Source organism: Phyllostomus discolor, chromosome 9, assembly GCF_004126475.2.
Source record: "Phyllostomus discolor isolate MPI-MPIP mPhyDis1 chromosome 9, mPhyDis1.pri.v3, whole genome shotgun sequence".
Classification (NCBI taxonomy): Eukaryota; Metazoa; Chordata; class Mammalia; order Chiroptera; family Phyllostomidae; genus Phyllostomus; species Phyllostomus discolor.
The window spans coordinates 2197625-2217669 of record NC_040911.2 but is presented as its reverse complement, the minus strand read 5'-3'; the positions used below and the strand labels follow the sequence as shown (position 1 = coordinate 2217669).

General features: G+C 53.9%; 1 protein-coding gene across 1 annotated transcript in view; it reads left to right on the top strand.

Moving 5' to 3' along the window:
- The window catches only part of ZNF407 (zinc finger protein 407), a 259153-nt gene that overhangs the window by 109176 nt on the left and 129932 nt on the right, over positions 1 to 20045 (top strand). Inside the window, exon 4 of the mRNA XM_028525040.2 lies at positions 10846 to 10920. Within this exon, the coding sequence (XP_028380841.1) occupies positions 10846 to 10920 (75 nt within the window). The remainder of the gene's footprint in view (positions 1 to 10845; positions 10921 to 20045) is intronic.

Below are 20045 nucleotides of genomic sequence, written 5' to 3'. Positions count from 1 at the left end.
TGCTCAAGAAGTTTTCCGGGTGATTTAAAAAGAAATGCTATGCAAATTAGCTTTGGCGATTTATAATTTAACAAATTTGTCATTTAAATGACAAATTATTTTTTTTAGTTAATAATTGCTTTTAAGCTTTGATGTACCCAGGGAAGCTGTTCAGAACGCTTCCTAGAAACCTCTGTGTGTGCAAGCGTCTGAGCTGGTCACCTCTCCCGGTGGAAGTCAGCCCCGGGGTGGCCGGCGGCGACACGGAACACAGCCGAGCGCTGACCAGTGCGCGCGCTCTGCGGCCACACCGCGTTCCGGGCGCCGTCCGGGCCGGGGCCACCGGCCAGCGTCGCAGCGTCATGACTGTCAGCAACAACACCAGCATTTTGAATGTTCACAGTCAGTGGATGTTTTATAGCGGAACTCGTCTGCTCCGAGGAGAACGTAACATCAAAAAATCACTTCATATGTTCATACACAACATATATACTTGTAAGTAGAATTTAAAAATAAATTTAATTGATATTTATTGGTGGCTGGCATTGAAGCATTTGTCTAAAACGTGCCACCTGTAGTACTATTGAATAAATACTTAAGTGTTCTGTTTACAGCCTTATAATACCTTTTGGGCATTAGCAAATTAAAATGTGACTCGGTGATTTTTGAATATTTAAAAATATTATTGTATATGTATATGGGAGAATATGTTGAAATATTTTAATGCTGCAAAGAGATTTTCTTAGGTTAAACTTTTATTATGCTTAAGCCTATGTTTATAAATAATAATAATTATATTCAATTATTTTCACAAAGTAATCTATAAGGGTTGGCTATATTTTTCAATATTGCTAAAATTTTTACAATGATCTCAGGTTTCCCCTCTATAACCTGCAGTTGCCCTTGGGTGATGTCTGTGGGTCTGGCCAGCAGGTATCGGAACGCAGGTTAGAAAGCTCTTGGAATTCACGACATCATCACTAGAACAGCCTTCCTACCACCCAAGTACACACGGCAGGTTCCGTTTAAAGTCAGCTGATGTGCCATTACTGCGTTTTCTAAAATTAAGAGACATTACAAACAAGTCATGAAATTTTGGTTTAAAATTGTTTACTGATACAGATAAGCTTTTGATGCTGCATAAATCCTACCCCTTTTTACTTTAGAGGCTAAAGGAAAACACATTTCTTTCTGGCTTTCATTCTGCAGAGAATGACGGGCACGTCAGTCCGATGGCGACAGCCAGCAGCAGCGCGTGGGGTTTTCCGTGAGGACGCCCACCGGCGGGAAGCCCGCTGCGGCCACCCTGCCGCCCTGGCACTGCGAGGGGGCGGGGTCCAGAGCGTTGGGGGCCCTGCAGTGCGAAAGCGTGCAGTGGTGCCCAGGCCCTTCTGCCCGAGCCGACGGGCAGCCGAGTGTCGCTGTGCACTGTCACCTCGCGGCTCTGGGAGTGCGCCCGGAAGCCAGCCCGCTGCCGCGTAGCCCTAGATGAGCCTTCATGGGTGCTGACCATAAAAAGTTCATCAAAGTAATGAGGCGGGGAGAGCTCGGTGCTCATGGGCAGCGCTCAGCACCGAGGAGTGTGAACTGGCTCCAGCTGTGACAATAAAACAGCAGGTGGCTGCTGTCATTAGGGTGGCAGATGAGGCAGGGGACTTGCACGCAGCCCGTGGAACCCTCATTAGTTAGCCAGCGCCACTGTACCATGCAGAATAGCTTCCATCTCAGTCAGTTGTGCTCTGCAAAATATTACACGTGGCTGTGAGAATGTGCGGGCTCTGCCCTGCACGCCTTCCCCCGCGGTCCGGTTTGCCCTGGTCTGCCCTCCGCTCCCACTGGTGCCCACCTCCCGCCCCTTTGGACCTGGAGGCCCTACTTGATCAGCCCCGTGGAGGGGGGGCGGTGGTAGTCCGGGGATCTGTCTGAATTTTTACAGACAACAGTCTGTTTCTGCCCAAGTGCTGCAATTATTACTACTTAGTATTAGGGGCAGCTTACTTTGTAAATGATGATGAAACTGAGGTCTCTTCCTCCTGGATTTCAAACTGAACTGCAGCAAAAGAACAAGAAATAGAGCAAGATGTCTGGAAAACTTTCGTGGATTTATTGTTTTAAGTGCCATGCCACAAACTTCAGAACTGATTTTTTGGGAGTAATTTCAGTTTCGAGGCAAAGCATAGTGTTGTGGTAACAGTAAGTGGGTCTGGCCATTCCGGCACGCCGTTATAGCTGAACGTACCAGTCCCGAGTCTCAGTGTCTTGTCTGGGGAGTAAAACTCCAAATAATAGAAACCAATCTTTCCCTCCAATAATGCAGGGAAAGGAAATTAAATTAGTATGAGAATAAGTAATTGGAGTAACAGAGCATCTTATTGCCGACTGTAAAAATGAGACAAGTCTGAGATACCGTCACCTCTCTTTTGCAATTTTCTACAGCAACAACGTAGCCCAGAATTGATCAGGCAGGGGGAATGCTGTTAACACACACTCGGCTCTGTCTGCGCTCGCCGAGGGAAAAACACAGCAGGTTGCGGAGGGCTGCGCTGTGCTTTTGTGGCATGTCTGCTATTCCTGTGCTTACTAGTTGAGATTTTAAAAATCTCTCTTTTAGGGTTTTGTTACGTTTGTGAGTCAGTTTTAATAGCATGTTTACTGTTGATGTCACCCCAAAGTGGTCCTTGGGGGCCCATCCCTGTCGTCTCCTGTGTTCCTCTGATACGTCCCTGCCGTTCCCCCTTTGTGAGTCTCGGGCACGCTGACACAGCCCAGGCCCCGGGGCTCACCTTTTGCTGTTTTTAAAAAAATTTTCCCCCAAGAATGCTAGACCCTTTTGATGACAAATCGTATTTATTACCCCACGATGTGTGTGCTAGGTGAGTTCACCGGCTTCGGCTTCTCGGCCTTTTGGCCAAGATCAAGTACAGGTTCTGTTCTTCCCGGGTTCTGGAATTATTCCTTTTCGGTGAACAGATACACGTCTCACAGATAGTTCACTGCGTTCCCTTTATTTCTCTGTCTTCACTGAAAATAAAACAGACACACTGAACGTGACTTCAAGCCCATGCCACCGGTTTTCGAGCCCTGCACGGTGTGCCTGTGACGCACCTCCCTGCCTCTTGGAGCCGAGAGGCGGCTGCAGCTGAGGGGCGGGCCTGTGGCTCTCCCGGGGTCCGCCTTCTTTCCTCGTTCCCTGCTGCCTAGCTCCCCTCCTCCTGGGAGGTTCCCGTTTTCCGTGGGGGTCGTCATTTTCCTGACTCACGTCCCCTCTTTGCTGGCTACAACTTAATGAGTTAGAAACGTAACATTTGTTAACACGGCCTATTTTCAGTGATGAAAAGAGAAGAAACAGTCCTGACTTTCTTATTATTTTAAGATTCCCAAGTGTTTCCATTTCAGTTGGTTCGCTTAGCTTATTTGTTACAAATTCTTACAGGAAAGTCATTCAGCCCGGACTCTGATTAATTGACACTCGAGCCTTTCTCCCGGGCAGCCGGAACCGGTGAGGACCGCGGCCCTGTCCCGGGGCGCCGTGCGGTCCTGCCTGGCCTGCTGCGACCGCAAATGAATATGACGGTCTGCCCCGTGCAGCTTCCTCATCAGATGCGTTGTTGTGTTCCAGTTTTTTGCATAATTATATTTCAAGTTACTTATCTTAGCTCTGGGTAAACCTCGATACGAGATGCAGATTACCCCTTGTCTGCACACATCTCGTAATGGCCTGTTCCTGCCAAAGGAGTTCAAAGGAGACGGGAGCGTTCTGGGTCTCAGTTCTGGGCTGTCATTTGTCAGTAGCCCAGTAAATGGTGGCTGAACATACTGAACGTGCATGGCCAGTTTCAACCTCTTTTCACGTAAATTGTACCTTGAATATTCTCGTTTACCAAATAATATTTTAAAAGCACTAACTTAAGAGGCCCCCCCCCCCCCACTGCTGTTACACGAGTGGCTCCCTCCCCAGGTTTCGGAAAGAGTGCCGTCGCGCTGCCCGCACTGCCCCGCGAGCTCCGCGCTGGGAGGAAGCCGCCCGGAGCCTCTCTGACCGGGTGTGAGGTTGTGGGCGGTGCCGCGGCGACCCAGCCACCTGCCGGCTCCAGGGGCTCATGCTGCCCAGGTCCTGCTCGGACTCGGCGGCGTGCCCGCTCCCCTCAGGCACCTGTTTCCCATGTCGTTGTGCTGTCAGGTCACTTAAAACACCACGGAAGAAATTTGAGGACATACTGTGTGTAAAAGTAGAAACCCCTTTTTTGGTGGATTCATTGATTGGTGTTTTATTCTGTGACATAGACACCCTCTTGTATTTTAGCTCCTGCACATGTAATCAGTCAGGACAATGCCAGAATTATATGCTTGGATAGAAAGAGACTCTTAATTTATTAGTAGTAATCATTCGTGGAGCCTTGCTGCGTTGCATGCGGTACTCAGGCACTTTACTGGATGCTCCCACGTGCTGTATGTGGACCTATTTTTATCTAACCATCACTGTAGTTGGTTCCATGTTACCCCAGTTTTCTTCTCTGGAATGAAGACTAATCATACCATGTAGCTGATCGTTCCTGGTGACCATTTGTACCCTCTCACCGCGATGGTCGATTTCACTGGTATTGAATTTTTCCTCCCTGCCTCCTAGCGCCAGCGGGGAGGGCTCTGTGTGCTGTGTGCTGGGAGGGGGCGGGGAGTCCGAGTCCTGTGAGCCAGCGCAGGGCTCTGGCGGGGGCCGTGTCCTCCCTCTCCTGCTCCAGGGTGGGGTCCCAGGCCCCAGCGCCCCTGTAAAACCAGCTGTCTGTCCCGAGAGCTTGCCGGGCTGCAGCACTCGGCGAGCCCTGGCCCCCCTCCCTGGCCCGCGCTCCTCACTCCCTCCCGGGCTGCTGCCTCTGGGGCTGGGCGTGTTTCCACTTCTGTCCCAGGCTGAGAGCTGCAGTAACAGGGTCCCACCACCCCTTTACCACCGTCAGGAGGGTTGCGGGAGCACCTGAGATTGAACTCTGGCTGTGCCCAGCGTCTTCCCTGTCACCGCCCTCCCCTTCTCTCCTTCCCTCCTCGTGACGCAGCAGCAGCCACTCTGACGCACTCCGAAGTGTCTGGTAGCACCATGTTTCTGACCCCTCATCTGACGGCAGACTGTCATCCCACCGCCGGGGCACCCTGGTTCGACGGTGTCCAGGGATGCAGTTGTTCGCCAGGTTCACTGGTTCCCAGCCCCCCCCCCCCCCCCCCATCATTTCGGCGTCGGGAGTTCGCTCTGTCCTGCAGGCGATTGCTAGTGGTCGGACCAGGGCCGAGCCTGCGCCCCTGAGAGAGCGTAGAGCAGACCCCAGTGTGGGACTCCATTTCAGCGTTTTTCCTGTTATATGACTACTTGCGTTTATCAAACTCAGAAACAAAATACATTTCCATCATTGCCTTCCTTCCTTATTTGGCAAATGACTTTTTAGTTAAAAACAAAACAAACAAGCGGAAAGACCAGGCACCTGAGTTAGAACTGGCAAGATGGGGACGAGCAGAGTGACTCAGTGATGCAGGGTGGCCGGGCCCCAGCCTCCGCTCGGACCTGCGTCTGTGCGCTCGCCTCGGGCCGGTCAGCTGCCGAGGGCACCGGGAGGGGGCTGCGTGAATCGGGGGGCAGTCGGGGTGCGAACCTCTCGGCACAGGGTGTGGCAGCCCCCCTCCCTTACAAGCTGCAGGACACCAAAGTACACACCCTCCCGTGGGATCGCTTCCTCAGTAGGAGCGTGGTCAGTATTTGAGGTCCACACTGTGATAGTGAGGTCTTCGGGGCGTAAGGCCTGTGGTGCTGACAACACTAACAGCTACATTTTTACAGGGCCCCTTACCAGGTGCCTGTGGGGGTGGCCCTTGAAGTAAAGGAGTGCGGATTTGCCGGGTGTCTCCCTCCTGCTCTGGAGCGTGTAGGAACGTGTGTGCCCTCGTGTGCGTGCCTGCGCGCACGCTCCACATCCCGGGTCCTTGCAGGAGCACCTCTGCCGTTGGCTGCAGCCGGCACTCCGTCACGTCGGAACGCTCCCTGGTGGCTTGGACGCAGAGTGCCGGCTCCCGGGCTCTGGGCAAGGTGTTTCTTCAGGGGGGCCTTTCAGTAATGGAAAAGCGTTTATTTTTGTGCAGAGGCAGAAACACTCAGGAAAACAATCATAATTTTAGAGCATTAAAGGATCCTCGATGATTCCCACTGTGGAGATGCTGGTAACGTGTTACGGGAGGAAGCTGCTTCGTGCAGAATTGCACGGGCGCGGGGGCATTTCACACGGGGAGCCTGGGTCCTGTGCGGTGGTTACAGCCCACAGGCGAGAGCACTACCAGGAGCGGCGCCGCGAGAGTCTGGGAGGGAGGCAGCGCAGGGCACGCAGCTGGCCTCTGAGCCCCGGGGGTTTGCACAGCGCGGGTCCCCTTCTGCTGGTGTTTTCCCAGTGAATACAGTCAGTGCGTTTTCTTGTATGATGTTCTCTTTTTTTAGCTTATTACATTGTATGAATACAGTACATAATACATAAAAATACAAACTATGTTTTTTAAATTAATTATTTGTTTTAGAGAGGTAAAGAGAGAGGGAGGAAAGAAACATCAATGTGTAAGAGAAATATTGATTAGTTGCCTTTCTCACACCCCCCAACTGGGGACCTGGCCCTCAACCCAGGCATGCCGTGACTGGGAATCAAACTGGTGACCTTTTGGTTTGCAGGACGATGCCCAACCCACTGAGCTACACTGGTCGGGGTCAAACCGTGTATTAATTGACTGGTTATGTTGTCAGTAAGGCTTCCGGTCACCAGTGGGCTTGGTCGTTACGTTCTGTGGTGGTCAGACAAAAGTAAACACTGTGCAGCCGTTTAACAGGAACAGTCGTGCGTGGCAATGAAGAGGTGCCGATCGTTGTGAAAGCGGCAGCCAGCTGCGTGAGATGGCATTGGTTTATCACTTAAAAACTCAAGGTAAAACCTCTCATCAGGTAGACAGAGAGAGGCAGGCTTTCAGAGGGAACATTGCGAAGACTCGGTTGGTGAGTTAGGAATCTGGGAGTGTGGTCGTGAACTTGGGGAGGCGGTGCGGTTGTCCGGGCCGGCCCTTCCCGAGGGGGCTCACGGCCTCAGGCCTGTTTCCAGTGCTGTCAGCCCAGCAGAGAACCGGTGGCCCGGGCGGGGCTGGGGGTGGAGAGTCGTCCCCTGGGAGGCTCTGTGTGGGGGCAGGGACGGGCGCACGCCCTGAACTAAGGCCGAGTGGGAGCGAGAGCCTCTCTGGGCGGAGACCTCGGGCGGTTACCGTCCTTGACCCTCAGGTGGAGCGGTCCCGCAGCGGGAAACCCTGAGGACTGAGGGGAGGGGTCTCCCGCTGCACTCACAGGGAGTGTGGGAAAAGACGTTTTGAAGCGAGGCAGTAAAATGCGAGAGCTCTGTGCTGAGGAGAAGTCTGTAGCTGAGGTGTAAATGTCACCACGGCACTGCTCTTTGACACCTCGAGCAATTTTAAGTGACGCTATTTCAGGCAATTATAGATACTTGGAAATCAATCATATTTAAGGAACACTGTTTTTTATTACTTCAAGGTGTTCCTCCAGATCCCCAGGCACTCGCCAGATGCGGGGCCTCCGAGTGCGCTCCCAGCCTGGGCGCTGCCCCTCAGCTCGAGGCCGTCCCTCCCAGATGCCGCCGGGCTCCCTGCTCCAGCGCGTCCCCGACGACGGGCACTGTCCTCCCGAGCTGCTCGGTGCGCCCAGGCCCGCAGCTGGGACGGTTTCTCTGGCTGCCCGTCCACTCCGCTCTGCGTGGACACTGGTTGGCTCTAATCACAAGCACATACCTAGAATTTGCCCAGATCTCGTGCTGGCCCTTGGTCCAAGCCACTGTCATCATCTTTGCCTGGATTATTGCAAGAGACAGTGATTACACCCACTTTTCTCCCTCACCTCCTTTGCCCCTCCCTCTCATGGAGGAGTCCGACGCTGCAGCCTGAGACCAGCCGCCTCCCCTGCTCTGAGGGCCCCAGAGCCCTGCCCTTGGGGTGCAGGCTGGGCTCTCAGGGCGCAAGAGGTCCTTATGCCCACTGGCCCTCTGCCTGCCTGGCCCTGCGTTTCCCAGGCTGAGAACAGGCCCGCAGGCTCACGGCCCAGGTCTGGGGGTGCCCCTCTGTGGGTTGCAGCTCCCCGCTCCTGGCCATGCCCAGTCTCTTACCCTCTCTCAGGCCCCATTCCCGACCCACCCACACGTGAAGTGTGGGTGCCCTGCCAACCTCTCAGGTCTTCCTTCCCTGTTACTTCTCCTGCCGCCTGTCCCTGTTGAAGATGCTCTCTTGGGGGTCTTGTCTGCTTCCCTCACTGGCTACATGCAGCACGAGGCAGGGACCAGCTGGTTTTGTCACCGAGCCCTGCAGCCTCCTCCCAGGCAGTGCGGCCCCGCTGAAGCCCCGGACCCACGTGCGTGCGCGTGCGGCTCTTGGCCACCCCGGCCTGTGGACGGCCCCAGGAAGGCGCCACGGTCTGACTTCCCATCGCCCCGCAGAGCCTGCCCACACTGGCCCATGGCTCCTGTTGGCCTGCGTGGGCACATGGAGGGAGCACCGTGGGCAGGCAGGAGCCTTCCCGAGGAGCAAGGCGTTTCCACTCGGCTTTTCGGATTTGGGATGAATTTTGTCTCCTCCCTCCTAGCATCTAGACTGTAGGTTCCCCAAACCAGTGAGCGTGTCGAAAGCCTCAGAGCAGGGCTCCGAGGAAGGCAGGGGAAGGGTGCGCTGCGCTGCCACGAAGCGTGCCCGCGTTCTGTCCACACGGGCTGGGGAGCCTGTTTTGCTCAGTCACGCCCGCCGGCTTCGTGTTTTCAACGGAGATGACGCTGAGACTTGTGCAGCGCTCGTGCTTCGGTTGGAGCAACCTTGAACAACTCACACTCGTCTGAAGTCAGGTTTCGGATGAATGTATAGTTTGCATTCGACTGTACCTTGCATGTGTTTTAGTATTATGTAGATTTTTTCCATATTAACAGAAATTATTATTCCTCCAGAGACGTAGTGGTGTGGCATTGCAGGTCTTCAGCAGATAGTCTGAGTGTGTCGTGTTAGTGAGAGCGTCCCTCCCTTGCACTTCTGTTTGTTACCCTGTGCAATGGCACGTTTCTGTTTCAATTCCTAAAACTTAAACATTTTAATTAATAATATATACTCTTTTAAAAACTGCATTGCGGTTCCTAAGCGCAGGTCTTAAATTATACTTGGTCGTGTAAATAAGCTGTGCTGTGCAACTTTGGGTTCTTAACCTTTGCTCTTCGCTATTAGCTTTATGTTTTTTTAATTATAGAAAATAGAGGACAGCAGGAAAGTTATGACTCGCATGGACTGTTATTACTTTTTTCTTTTTTAAGGAAATGAGCAATGTTAGTTGTTTTGTCCGAATCAGGCAGGGACAGACGTAGAACATTCTGCACTGTTCCTCTGGCCCAGCCTTTAACATCGTAACAGTGCGATCTGTCTCACGTAATAATTAGTTTTTCATTTCCGTGATTGATGGCGTGATCAGTCGTTTATAGTTGTGAAGTGTGTATTGTCCGTAGTTATTACACGTTAGAGGAAAACGAATAAATCTTACTTATTTTCAGTGGAGAGAAATAGATGATTTGAATAGTGAAGTCATAGTCGTTTAAAAAATACAAACATGTTGTTTTAGCCACAACACCGAGGTTCCGTGGCATTGTGTGAAAATAGCCGGCGTTGACGGTATAGGCCGCGGTTTCAGAAGCCGCCCCAGCCCTGGCTCCCGACCCGCCGCTCCCGGACGGCCGCCGCGCTGCACAGCCCCTGCACACGCGTCCAGACGAGCTCCGTGTTTGATGTTAAGAGTCTTATAACATGCCAGTTTGATTTGCAGTCCTTCATACCGTAGCACGCTAATTAAAATCATATTTTTGCACATGTCCTGCCTTTCATGTACATATGCAAATAGATGCTGTTGCCTCTCAGCTATTAGTAATTAACTTTATGAAGGACAGCTGTAATACATAATTAACAAAAATGTTTGCGAGCCCTTTTACACTGCAAGTCACAATAGTACATTTTTATTTTATTTTAGTTTTGCTTATGAAGAGAGCCGCTTGAGCCTGGCGCTCCTGAAGGAGATGCAAATGGTTCGGAGCAGTCCCACGGCGGAGTCGAACCGGTGCTGCCGCAGTCCCCAGAAGGACGGCGGGCGCCCGGGGGCGGGCGGCAGATGCCTGCCCTGCGGCCTCCGGGCCACAGAGCCGGCTCAGTGAGCTGATCTGTGCACAGAGTGGGAGGGCTTGTCAGGTACCACCCTTCTCTCCATCTCCCGGCGGCGTCTCCCCGGCGTCTCCCCGGCGTCTCCCCGGCACCTCGTTGGTGCCGGCGCTGCGGACGCAGGGAGCGCTGGTGTCGCTGTTGCGCAGCCGGCTTCAGGTCGTTGCTGTGTGTGTAAGGAGACTCCGTCAAGGCTGTGTTCATCTTGTCTTTTACAGCTCCTCAATATTTAATAAAATGACGTCGTCTGAAATCATCTCGTGATTGAAGGGTGGGAGCAAGCAGGGGGCAGGGGCTGTCGTTAGACTGAGATACTGCTTCCTCGTGGCTTGCTGACTGACAGCGAGACGACGGCTGGGCACGAAGTCGCCGTCTGGCCCCGTCAGCGTGCCTGACGGGGAGGACGGGCCGGTGGTCCGCGCACACGTGCGGCCCTTCCCTCTGGGCCACGGGCACCGCCCCCGTCTCCCCGGCTTTCGGTCCGGCAGGGGGGCCGGCGGGACAGCGTTTGCATGTGACACCTATACATACACATCTATTTTTAAATGCTTGTTGTAGTTCTAGCAGAGAGTCAAGATTCGGTTCTATAATCACTGTTTTTGTTTTTTTTTTTAGGGTTGCTTTTGTGATGAAGAAGCACCTAAACACTCATCTACTGGGCAAGCATGGAGTTGGCACCCCGAAAGAAAGGTAATTTTCATTCATTTTTAAACGTTTAGCAACCTGTTTTCATTTCAGGGTTTGTTTCGGAAGGCGACTTCTAGAATTTTTCCAAGTCAGCTCACACGGCCTGCACCCGTGGCGCTGTGTGGCTGAGCGTCACGGCTCGCGCCGGGCCCCCTCCCACGCCCACTGTCGTCGCCGTAACACCGGAGAGGGCCCGAGGGACTGTGAGTTTGCGAGCTTGTGAAACAGCCTGGAAACAGTAGAGGAGTTCAGTGAGAGGGCCGACCCCGGCACGTACGTTCGCTGGAGCTAAAGTAAACATGTGGGGCTAAGCTGTGTCTAGTTCTCCTGCGTTTTAATTTTGAGGTTCTGAAATAGCGTTTTTAAATTCCTGTTGTAGAATTAAACATTGCCGATATTAAGAAATACATCTTTGTCGTCCTCAAAACGATATTGGAGTTGCCATGTCACGAGCAATAATACTACAATTACTGTGTCACCGACTGCCAGGTTTTCCCTGCTCTCGCTCCTGGCATCGTAATTAGCTTCGTCACACCGAGCCGATCGCGTTGGCTGAGCGAAGTGCAGAACTGTCAGCTGCCAGGTGCGCGGGCCGCTGCGAAGTTTCACTGAAGTCAGGACGCGCGGCCCGCTCAGACCCCACGCGGGCGGGGCAGGGCCGCCCCTTCCCTGCGGGACGGGTGCCCAGCTCTTCCCACACCCTCCGGGATGGTCTCGGAAGTTCTGGACACCCCGGGACGTGTTTGTTTTCGGATTGTTTTAAAACGTCAATAATCCTGCAACTTCTTCTGCCACGCTCTAGCCGGGGGCCGCTTCTGCCCTATTTTAAATGTTTAATTGCCTTTTTAAAAAGTTTAAAAAGCACTTAAAAGTGTTTTCTGTGTGTATGTGGAATTCAACTCGACTTTGCTGTCAGAGGCGTGGAGTTTCCCACAGCGCTTCAGTCTGGACGCGGGCTCCGTGCCGGAATTCCGGGCGTCACGTCTGTCTGCCTTTACCTCCGGTTCTCGTCCTTTTCTCTGTCACGTGGTATTCAGTGCGAGCCGAACTGTGCATGTTGGTCAGGTCCTGAGCGCGTTATTCTTGAGGCTCAAAAATTCCATATTATTTGAATTACAATTTGTGACCTGTTATGTTTCCTGAGTTCAAAGGTATGTTTCGTAAGTGTTTAAGAAAGTGGAAACAAAACATTTTTAATTATGAGATTCTCATTGCTTTCACATGCATTGTCTCAATTATTTTATGATCTTTTTAACAGAGTACTATTATTCTAATTTTATAGGCCTAGGGACTGTGGTTCAGGAATACACAATTTTTTTTCAAGATCTCACAATAAGTGTTGGAATGTTACTTTCCTGACTCCAGTTCCAGTGCTCGCTCTTCTGCTAATTGTATTACCTCACAGTGAGAATCTTCACGTGTAGGTACTTGAAGTGTTTTATTCATAAATGAATTTGAATGAAAACAATCCAGATCAGATAATTCATGAAAAGAACATTTCTCCTTCCCTACTATGTGACTGTTACACATTTGGAACTCAAAGGTATCGTTTTACATTTCGTGCATGTGTTTATCCTCTGGGCACCTTAAAAGTCGTCGGCACCCTGTGCCGTTTCCGGGCGGAGTGTGGACGTGGCCCTTCCCCGAGCACACGGGGGCACGCTCATCCGCCTCCTCCGTTCCAGACCCCGAGGCGCGGAGGGAGGCTCAGAAGAGGCAGGAGGGGGCGGCCTGTCTCTCTCCCCTTTGAGATGTGGTGAGCCTTTTTTGGCACCCCTGGCCCAATTTTCTCCTAAAATCAGGAAATGACCATCACATGGCAAATTCACACCCCACCCTCTGGGCGATGACCTTCTGAGCAGCCTGAGTTTGAACTAAGCAACTTGATTGAACTGTTTTCCCACCAAAGGCCCTGAGCTTCAGGTCCCTCGGCGGTGGTGCCAGTTTACAGGGCCTTGCCCTCCTGCCAGGACCTCGGAGGTGGTGGTGGCGGCACTGTTTCCCAGTCCGTGTCCAGGGCGGGCGAGGACCGGGGTTTTAGTAGCGACACCCAGCCCGGTGAGTGCCGGCCAGCTCCTGTCCTCCAGCGCCCTTCCTCGGTCCCTTGCCGAGGGACCGGCGCCTTCTCATGGTCCTGGGAAACAAAGGAACTCTTTATCAGCATGTGGAGCCGTCACTTCAGGCATAACTGTTCCCCAAATTGAGTTATACATTTTTTTCTTACCTATTTAAAACATTAATGTCTTGGCTATAATTTTGCAGGCTTGCTATATTTTAATTTCTCCAGGACAGTATAATCAGTTTATTTTTTATGTTTTGAATTTGATTCTCGCCTTTTATGCATTGCATATTATAGCAAATAGTAATAGAAGTTAGCTAAATAGGCTGTGACAATGAAATTAATAATGCATTTTGTTTGCAAGTATTTAGGCTTTGTGCTTTGACTGATATATGCAAAAATGATAATTTATTACAAATCAATTCTTATACTTACACTATCTTTTAATGAACCAGTAAATTTTGTGAGCATGACTGTGATTAGCAACAGAAAACTAAATAATTTCAAATGTATTTTTTAACTCCGTGAACAGCTGAAGTGATGGCTTGTGTGAGAACATACTTTTATGTTCCGTGATTTGCATGAGCTTATTTCAAGGTGGTGCACTGCCGTATTTCTGAAAGCTCGTACACTTAAATGTAAATAACTAAATATAGCCAAGTTCAAGTCACATTTTAAAATAATAAAGCGCACTTAATTTGCAAGTTCACTCTAAAGTATCCCCTATTTTAAATGAGCAATTCTCCTCGTAATGTAGCGATCAAGAAGTCCTCATGACTGTGCCCTCATCGATAGCGATCCGGAAAAGGGGCTTCCCCACCCCAGTTACCGTGGAAAGGGCCACAGGAAGCGCGCCTCGTCTGGCCACCGCGGTCTGCACGCGTCACTCCGAGAGCCCTGGCAGGTGGGGGTGGCTCAGCGCTGGGGGAGCCGCCGGCTTCGAGTGACAGGAGGAGGGGAAAGGACTGCTGGGCCCGGATCTGGGCCCTCCGGACACAGCGCACTGGCAGCGCCCTCAGCCCCCGGCCCAGGAAAGGGTGGTGTTTTTCCCTGCGTGTCTGCAGACGCGGACCAAAGCCTCAGCGTTCCTGCTGCGAAGCAGTTCCTGGAGGGGCCTGTGAAGGCCACGTGTCTCGTGTCATCCTGGATGCGGGGTGCGTTCGGCCCCCGGGGCGGGCGCAGGGCCAGTCGGTGCTTTTGTTCGGGTGCATGTGTCCCCCCCAGGCCTCCCGTGGGTGACCGAGCCCTGACGCCGGAGTACCAGACGTTTGGTTAGTGGCGGTGGGTGGTCTTCCTGGTCAGGACCTGGGGTCTTCGCGGCACAGGCCCCCCACATCGTCTCCTGCACACCAGACCTCAGCTCCTGGGACGCTGTCTGGCACTGCGGCTCTGCTCCAGGCTCCGAGGGTCGCGCGCCATCTCCGCGGGGTGTGGCATGCTGTTGGCGTGGGTCTGGTCCCCTCTCCTCTCCCTCTTTCTCCGGAACTTCTGTCTTTATTCGTGACATTGTTGGGAAGGTCACCGTTGCTTCCTGCTTTTCCGTGCAGATGCAAGCCTCACCCTTTTCCTCGAGGCAGGAAAACCCGAAGGCACCTCCGTGTGCACGCGCAGCCACACTCGGGTCGATGAGGAACTCAGGCCACTTTTCAGTGAGAGAGGAACGCATGGTATGAAGACTCCGGAATCAGAAGAGATTGTGTCCCTGGTGTGACATTAACTCCTGTTACTCTCACTTGACCGTCCATTTTAAGGAAATGATTTGCCTTTGGCTGAGTTATCACTGCACGTATTTTTTTATTAAAGGATCAGTAGTCTTCCGCAGTGTTGATTCTGTGTGTGTGGCTGTGAGGCGAGCACTTGACCCCAAAAGGGGAAGCCGACACTCACGGACGCACTGGGGCGTGCTGTTTGGGTTGCCCGTCCCTCCTGCCGTCTCGTGGGGGCGAGTGGACAGAGCTCGTCATCACGGCCTGCTCCCCCCAGCTTCTGGCTCCTGCGAGCTGGTCTCCCCGTCACTTCCGCCCCTACTCGGAGGGTTGCCAATCTTGCTTTCCTTCCAGGAGGGTCAAACGTAGGATGTTTTTAGGGTGTTGTCTGCTGTAAAAAATATTTACACAAGCAGTAACTCTGCTGAGCCAAAACAGAGGACAAGCGTGTCAGTTCTTCTCCTGCAGGCTGCTTTATTGTTATTTCCATTATCCTTTCCAGAGGACGTGTTTATTGGTCTTGGAGAGGGAGGTGGGGAGGGAGGAAGGGAGGGAGGGAGAAACCTCGATCTCTGGCCTCGGGGGCACAGAGGCGTGTGGACTGCGTGTGCTGTCCACGTGTCCTCGGGTCTGGGCGTGAGCTGGGCCCTGGACTCCGGGTGCGGTGTCAGGCCAGGGACTGAGACCCCCGACGGCGCACGTGCAGGAGAGGGCCTCCAGTGGGTGTTCTGTCAGGGGGCCTGTGGGCATGGCGGGCGGGAGCCTGCGGCCCGGGGTGCAGTCAGGCTGGAGAGGGCCCCGCTGGCCACGGTGGTCGCCTTGACTCGGTGCCTGCGGGAGCTGGCACGACCCGGAAGGCTTCTGGAATAATCGCACCTCTGTCAGCGTGGGATTCAGACACGGGGGGGGGGGTGCGTGGCGGCTTGGGCTCTCCCCCATCCCCTGTCCCCTGTCCCCACGTTTGTTCCTCCACACCGGGTCCTGCCTCTTCACCCTGCCCTCGGGCTGTGCTCCCTCTGTCCTGGCCAGAGGGTCAGGCCCTGCCAGGCCAGGCGGCGTGCACCCCCGGCCCAGCCTGACACCCCACTTCTCCCTGGGGCTGCCGTCCCGCCTTCCGTCACATTGCCCTGCAGTAAACGCAGGAACCCCGCAGCCCGCCGCCGCCCAGAGACGCCCGAGGGCAGGGCTGTGGCCGCGCTGCACTGGAGCCCTCGTGCGAGGTGCCGGCTCGCCGAGTCGTCAGAGCGAGACGCACGCCTCAGCGCCGACGCCCTTCATCAGAGCGGCATCGCTCTGATGCCGCGGCCTCCTTTCACTCCCGGGTGAAAACAGATAAAATCGAGTTTCGTGGAGATAGTGGGCCATTCTTTTTCTCGTGTGTGTGTTGCCATTGCTCTTGCATGTAAAAATACATGGTTGTGGGATACGGGAAATCAATTTTTGGAGGGATTGTTTTTTGCTACCATTTAGTCTAGTAATTCAAATCAGATCTTTTAACTGTTTAAAAAGTCAATGAATAAGTGATCCCAAGTATGATGGATCAAATGCGTTAAATGTTCACAGAGTGTAAGTGTTTCTCCCTGGCAGGCATCGAGAATACTTTCGGCTATTCTGTTCTTTTCTTTTACTTAAATTACTTTTAGAATGCTGGGGCTTATGCATCTGGGCTCGGACTAAAATATGCCTTAAGCTCTTGTCTTTAATTCTTAGTCAGCGCCAGAATTAAAGAGAACAAAGGCCTGTATGTTCGCCGCAGCCTTCAATTATGGTTAATTACCAACTTTATACAGTTTTCATTATGCACACTGACTCTGTGTGAGCGGTCCTTTATATTCATGATGTCTTGGTACTTGCTTGTAAAAGTCCAAGATTAAAATTTTTCCTGAGGAATTTTCAGGAAACTTACAGGCTTTCTGAAATAATTTTTATAATGTTGGAGCAAAGCAATTTGATCATCCATTTTAGTGGAAGAGAAACAAGATGCTTACATTTCATTGTCTACAGAGCTCCAGCAGGAAAAACCAAGGATTCTCATCGGTTATTCTCTAAGATACTTTCCTCCCATGGTTTGGTCCCAGGGTTGCTTGTGTCCTCAGCACCCACGGGAGAAAGCGGGCAGACAGGGACATGTGTGCTTCAGGAGACATTCGGCTCGCGTGTGGATCTTAAGACAAAGCGACGGTCTTGCATGCAGCTACTTCCTTGCTCCTTTCTAAAGAACCGTGACACGGAGTTACATTTCCTGAGATGTCAGCGCCTCCTGAGATCGAATCCGATGGAATCGACACTTAGCGTAGAAACGGTCAGCTATTGGTGATTTTGTAGGAGCTAACCTACTTCCATTTGGAACCGCTTCTAGCTTAAGATGTTAAGCTAGAGATCTGCTTTTCAGGGAAGCCATCGTTTCCACGGAGTTCCGGTGTAACACATTTCTCTCTTGTAGTGTGGACAGTGACTCCCTGGACATGGCACTGCACGTGCGTGGTTGGGAGTTGGGCCAGGTGAAGCACAGAGCTCTCTCAGCCACCCTCCACAGTGTTTCCGCGCGGTGTCCTGCCGGGAGCCATGCTGCCGGCTGCCCGGCCAGGGTCAGTGTGTGCTTCCTTCCCAGGCCCTGGGTCTGCCCCAGTGTGCCCAGCCGCTGCAGACTCCCCGCCTGGACCGCCCCTCCTGCCGGCAGGAGGCCCGGGCACTGCTCCGCTTGCTCCGCTCTGTCTCCCTCTGGGAAAGACCCATGCTCGCTGCTGCGGCAGGCTGTCCCCGGCGGGCGAGGGCCGCGACTTTCCCCGCTTGGTCTCAGCTCTGCCGGGGGGCCCCACACTCAGGGAGCCCTCGTGGGTTTAGGATGGTGAAGTCTGCACTGCAGTGTTTTCAAGGCAGGTTTTCCTGAGCTGATCTCACCGATGATTCGTGGCCACGTGATGGAAAAGGTACCGCCGGTGGGCGAGGCTTTCTGCTCCTGCCCACGTCCTGCTCCTCCTGCTCCTCGGGGAGCCCACCCGTGTGCGGGTCCTGAGCTGGTGGGGCTCGTGCCTCTCCCCCCTCCCCCCGCCTGTGCTGCCGAGCAGGACCCTGTTCCCGCTGCTCGGGGTGGCCTGTCGAGGCCCCGAGGTCACGGTTATGCAGATGCAAAGAATGACACCGCACACACGTGCGCAGCGTTTTGTCGTTCAAGCAGCGCTTGTTTTTACGTGAAAACACATTCAAGTCGGCAGGCGCTGAGGCCTGTGTAACGCCTGCGTGCGCCCCTTCTCACGCTGGCCTGGCAGAGCAGAGAGTTACGGGAAAAGCGGATTCGGGGGCCTGACGAAGCTTTTGTTTAAGTGAGGCCCCGTTTGCCTTCGAAGCTGACTGTGCGGCGGTCGCCCCTGGCCCTCGCTCACGGAGCGTCGTGGCGCTCAGGCTGTCTCCGCGGCTCACGCCCGTGACTGCGCAGGGCGGGCGTGCCGTGCGCTGGCACCCGGGAAGTGGCAGGCGCACCGTGGACTTCAGGTCTTTTTAAATGTATGCCTCTGCCTTTTTGAAAAACTATATTGTTTATACGATAATTAGATTTTTAGGGTGAGGAAAAATTTTAACAAAGGAATTAGCCTAATATTATTTATGTTATTAGGACTTATTGCACCATATGAACATATTTCAAAGTTTCAATGAACTTTTGAGTCCTCTCTTTTGATTAAACAGAAGGAAAAAACAGCACAGAACACCACCGTGTAAAACCAGTAAACCCTGGAGCGCCCTGTCTGAGTTTGGAGGCGGGCCCCTGCTCTGCGCCCCCAGAAGTGCGGCTCCTGATCAGGCCAAAGGAGACCCTTCCTCCCGGAGCTGCGTGACTTGTGCGAGAAGCCATGGACAGTGCGACTTAACATTCGTGGAGTCGCTGAAACTCTGGGCTTTCTGGCTCCAGCCGGACGTGCCGAGAGGCCACCGTGTCCGGCTCGTAGCTGAGCCGGCGATGGAACCCAGCCTGCGAGGCTCAGTGCGGCCTTGTTCGCTGTGCCGGGCCTGACGGAGTGTCCAGGGCCTCCGACCGAGTGACTCACATCCAAGCAGTTCGGTCAGACAGACCCAGCTGTTGGAGCCGATGGAAATGGAGAGTGAACCAAAAATCGAAGAATCTAGTCGTCATTAGCTGGAGACACAAAGCTGGGACGAGTAGAGATCTGTGATGTAGGCTCAGACGTTCACTTCACGGCTGAATGGGCGAATGGAGACGACGGGGCCCCCGCCGGACCAGCGGTGGCCAGAGGTGGTCTCCCACCCAGCTGCGTGGCTGGGGGTCTGCGGCCTCAGGCCGGGACGTCCGGCGTGGAAGTGGCCGCCCTTGTGGAGGCGGAGCCCGCCGGTGCGTGGCGCTGAGAGCCAGGTCCCCGGGGGCACACGGAGGACCCCGCAGTGAGGGAGCAGGCAGCCCTGTGCGGTGCAGCGCGGGCTGCATGTGACCTGGGCGGCTGACCCGGGCAGTGGTGCTGCTTGTTGGAAAACCGGCATCTCCGGGAAGCCGTGGGGACTCGCCGCGGGGACTCGCTGTGGGGACTCGCCGTGGGCACCTGCTGGCATGCGTCGTCGTGCCCACAGGTCGGAACCGTGAGGAGAGTTTGCTTGGGAGACCTCAGGAAGCGTTTTCCTCTGCGCACAGCGAGGTGGATCGTGGAGGGACCCCCGCTGCCCGCACTGTGGGGGGACACAGCCTTGAGAGTGGAGAGCTTGCTCCGCGAGGAGGGCCAGGCAGCCGAGGCTCAGCAGAGGAGGTGCGGGGCAGCCAGATGGGTGTCAGGGCGACACCGCCTCCGGCTCCTGGGCAGCTGGGGTCCGGCCTGGCTGGTTAGGGGTCCCGGTCGGGTCGCAACGTCCAGGGGTGGACAGGGTGAGCTGTCCCGGGGTGGGGGTGTGTCCCCGATGGCGGGAGGCAGGACTGGCGGTCAGAAACGGCCTTGCTCCTGTGCCCGTGTGCCCCCTCAAGAGTGGCTGTTGTGCTTCACAGCGGTCTTTCTCGCACGGCTCCGCCACCGGCTTCATCTCCCTTTCTGCCAGCTTGGGCGCCTAGCCCCCCAGGGGGTTCAGAAGCCGCGCTGGGCCGTGCTGGGCCCAGGGGCTCCTGCCGCTCAGCGACCGGCTTCCCCGCTGCACTCTGGGGGCTGCCGCGGCAGGGCTGCTTGGGTGGCGGGGCTCCGGGGGGCGGCACTTCCAGATAATGAGGTTCTGAAGCACGAGCGTGGAGTTCATTATTTTCCTTGTTGGAAGAATTCATGGCTTTATTAATGATTTTAGACTGTATTTATAGAATCACGAGGATTCTAAAAGGGTCACTATTTTTTTAAATGCTTTAGCACCTTTAGGGAGGGAACGTGTGTTCCACAGGG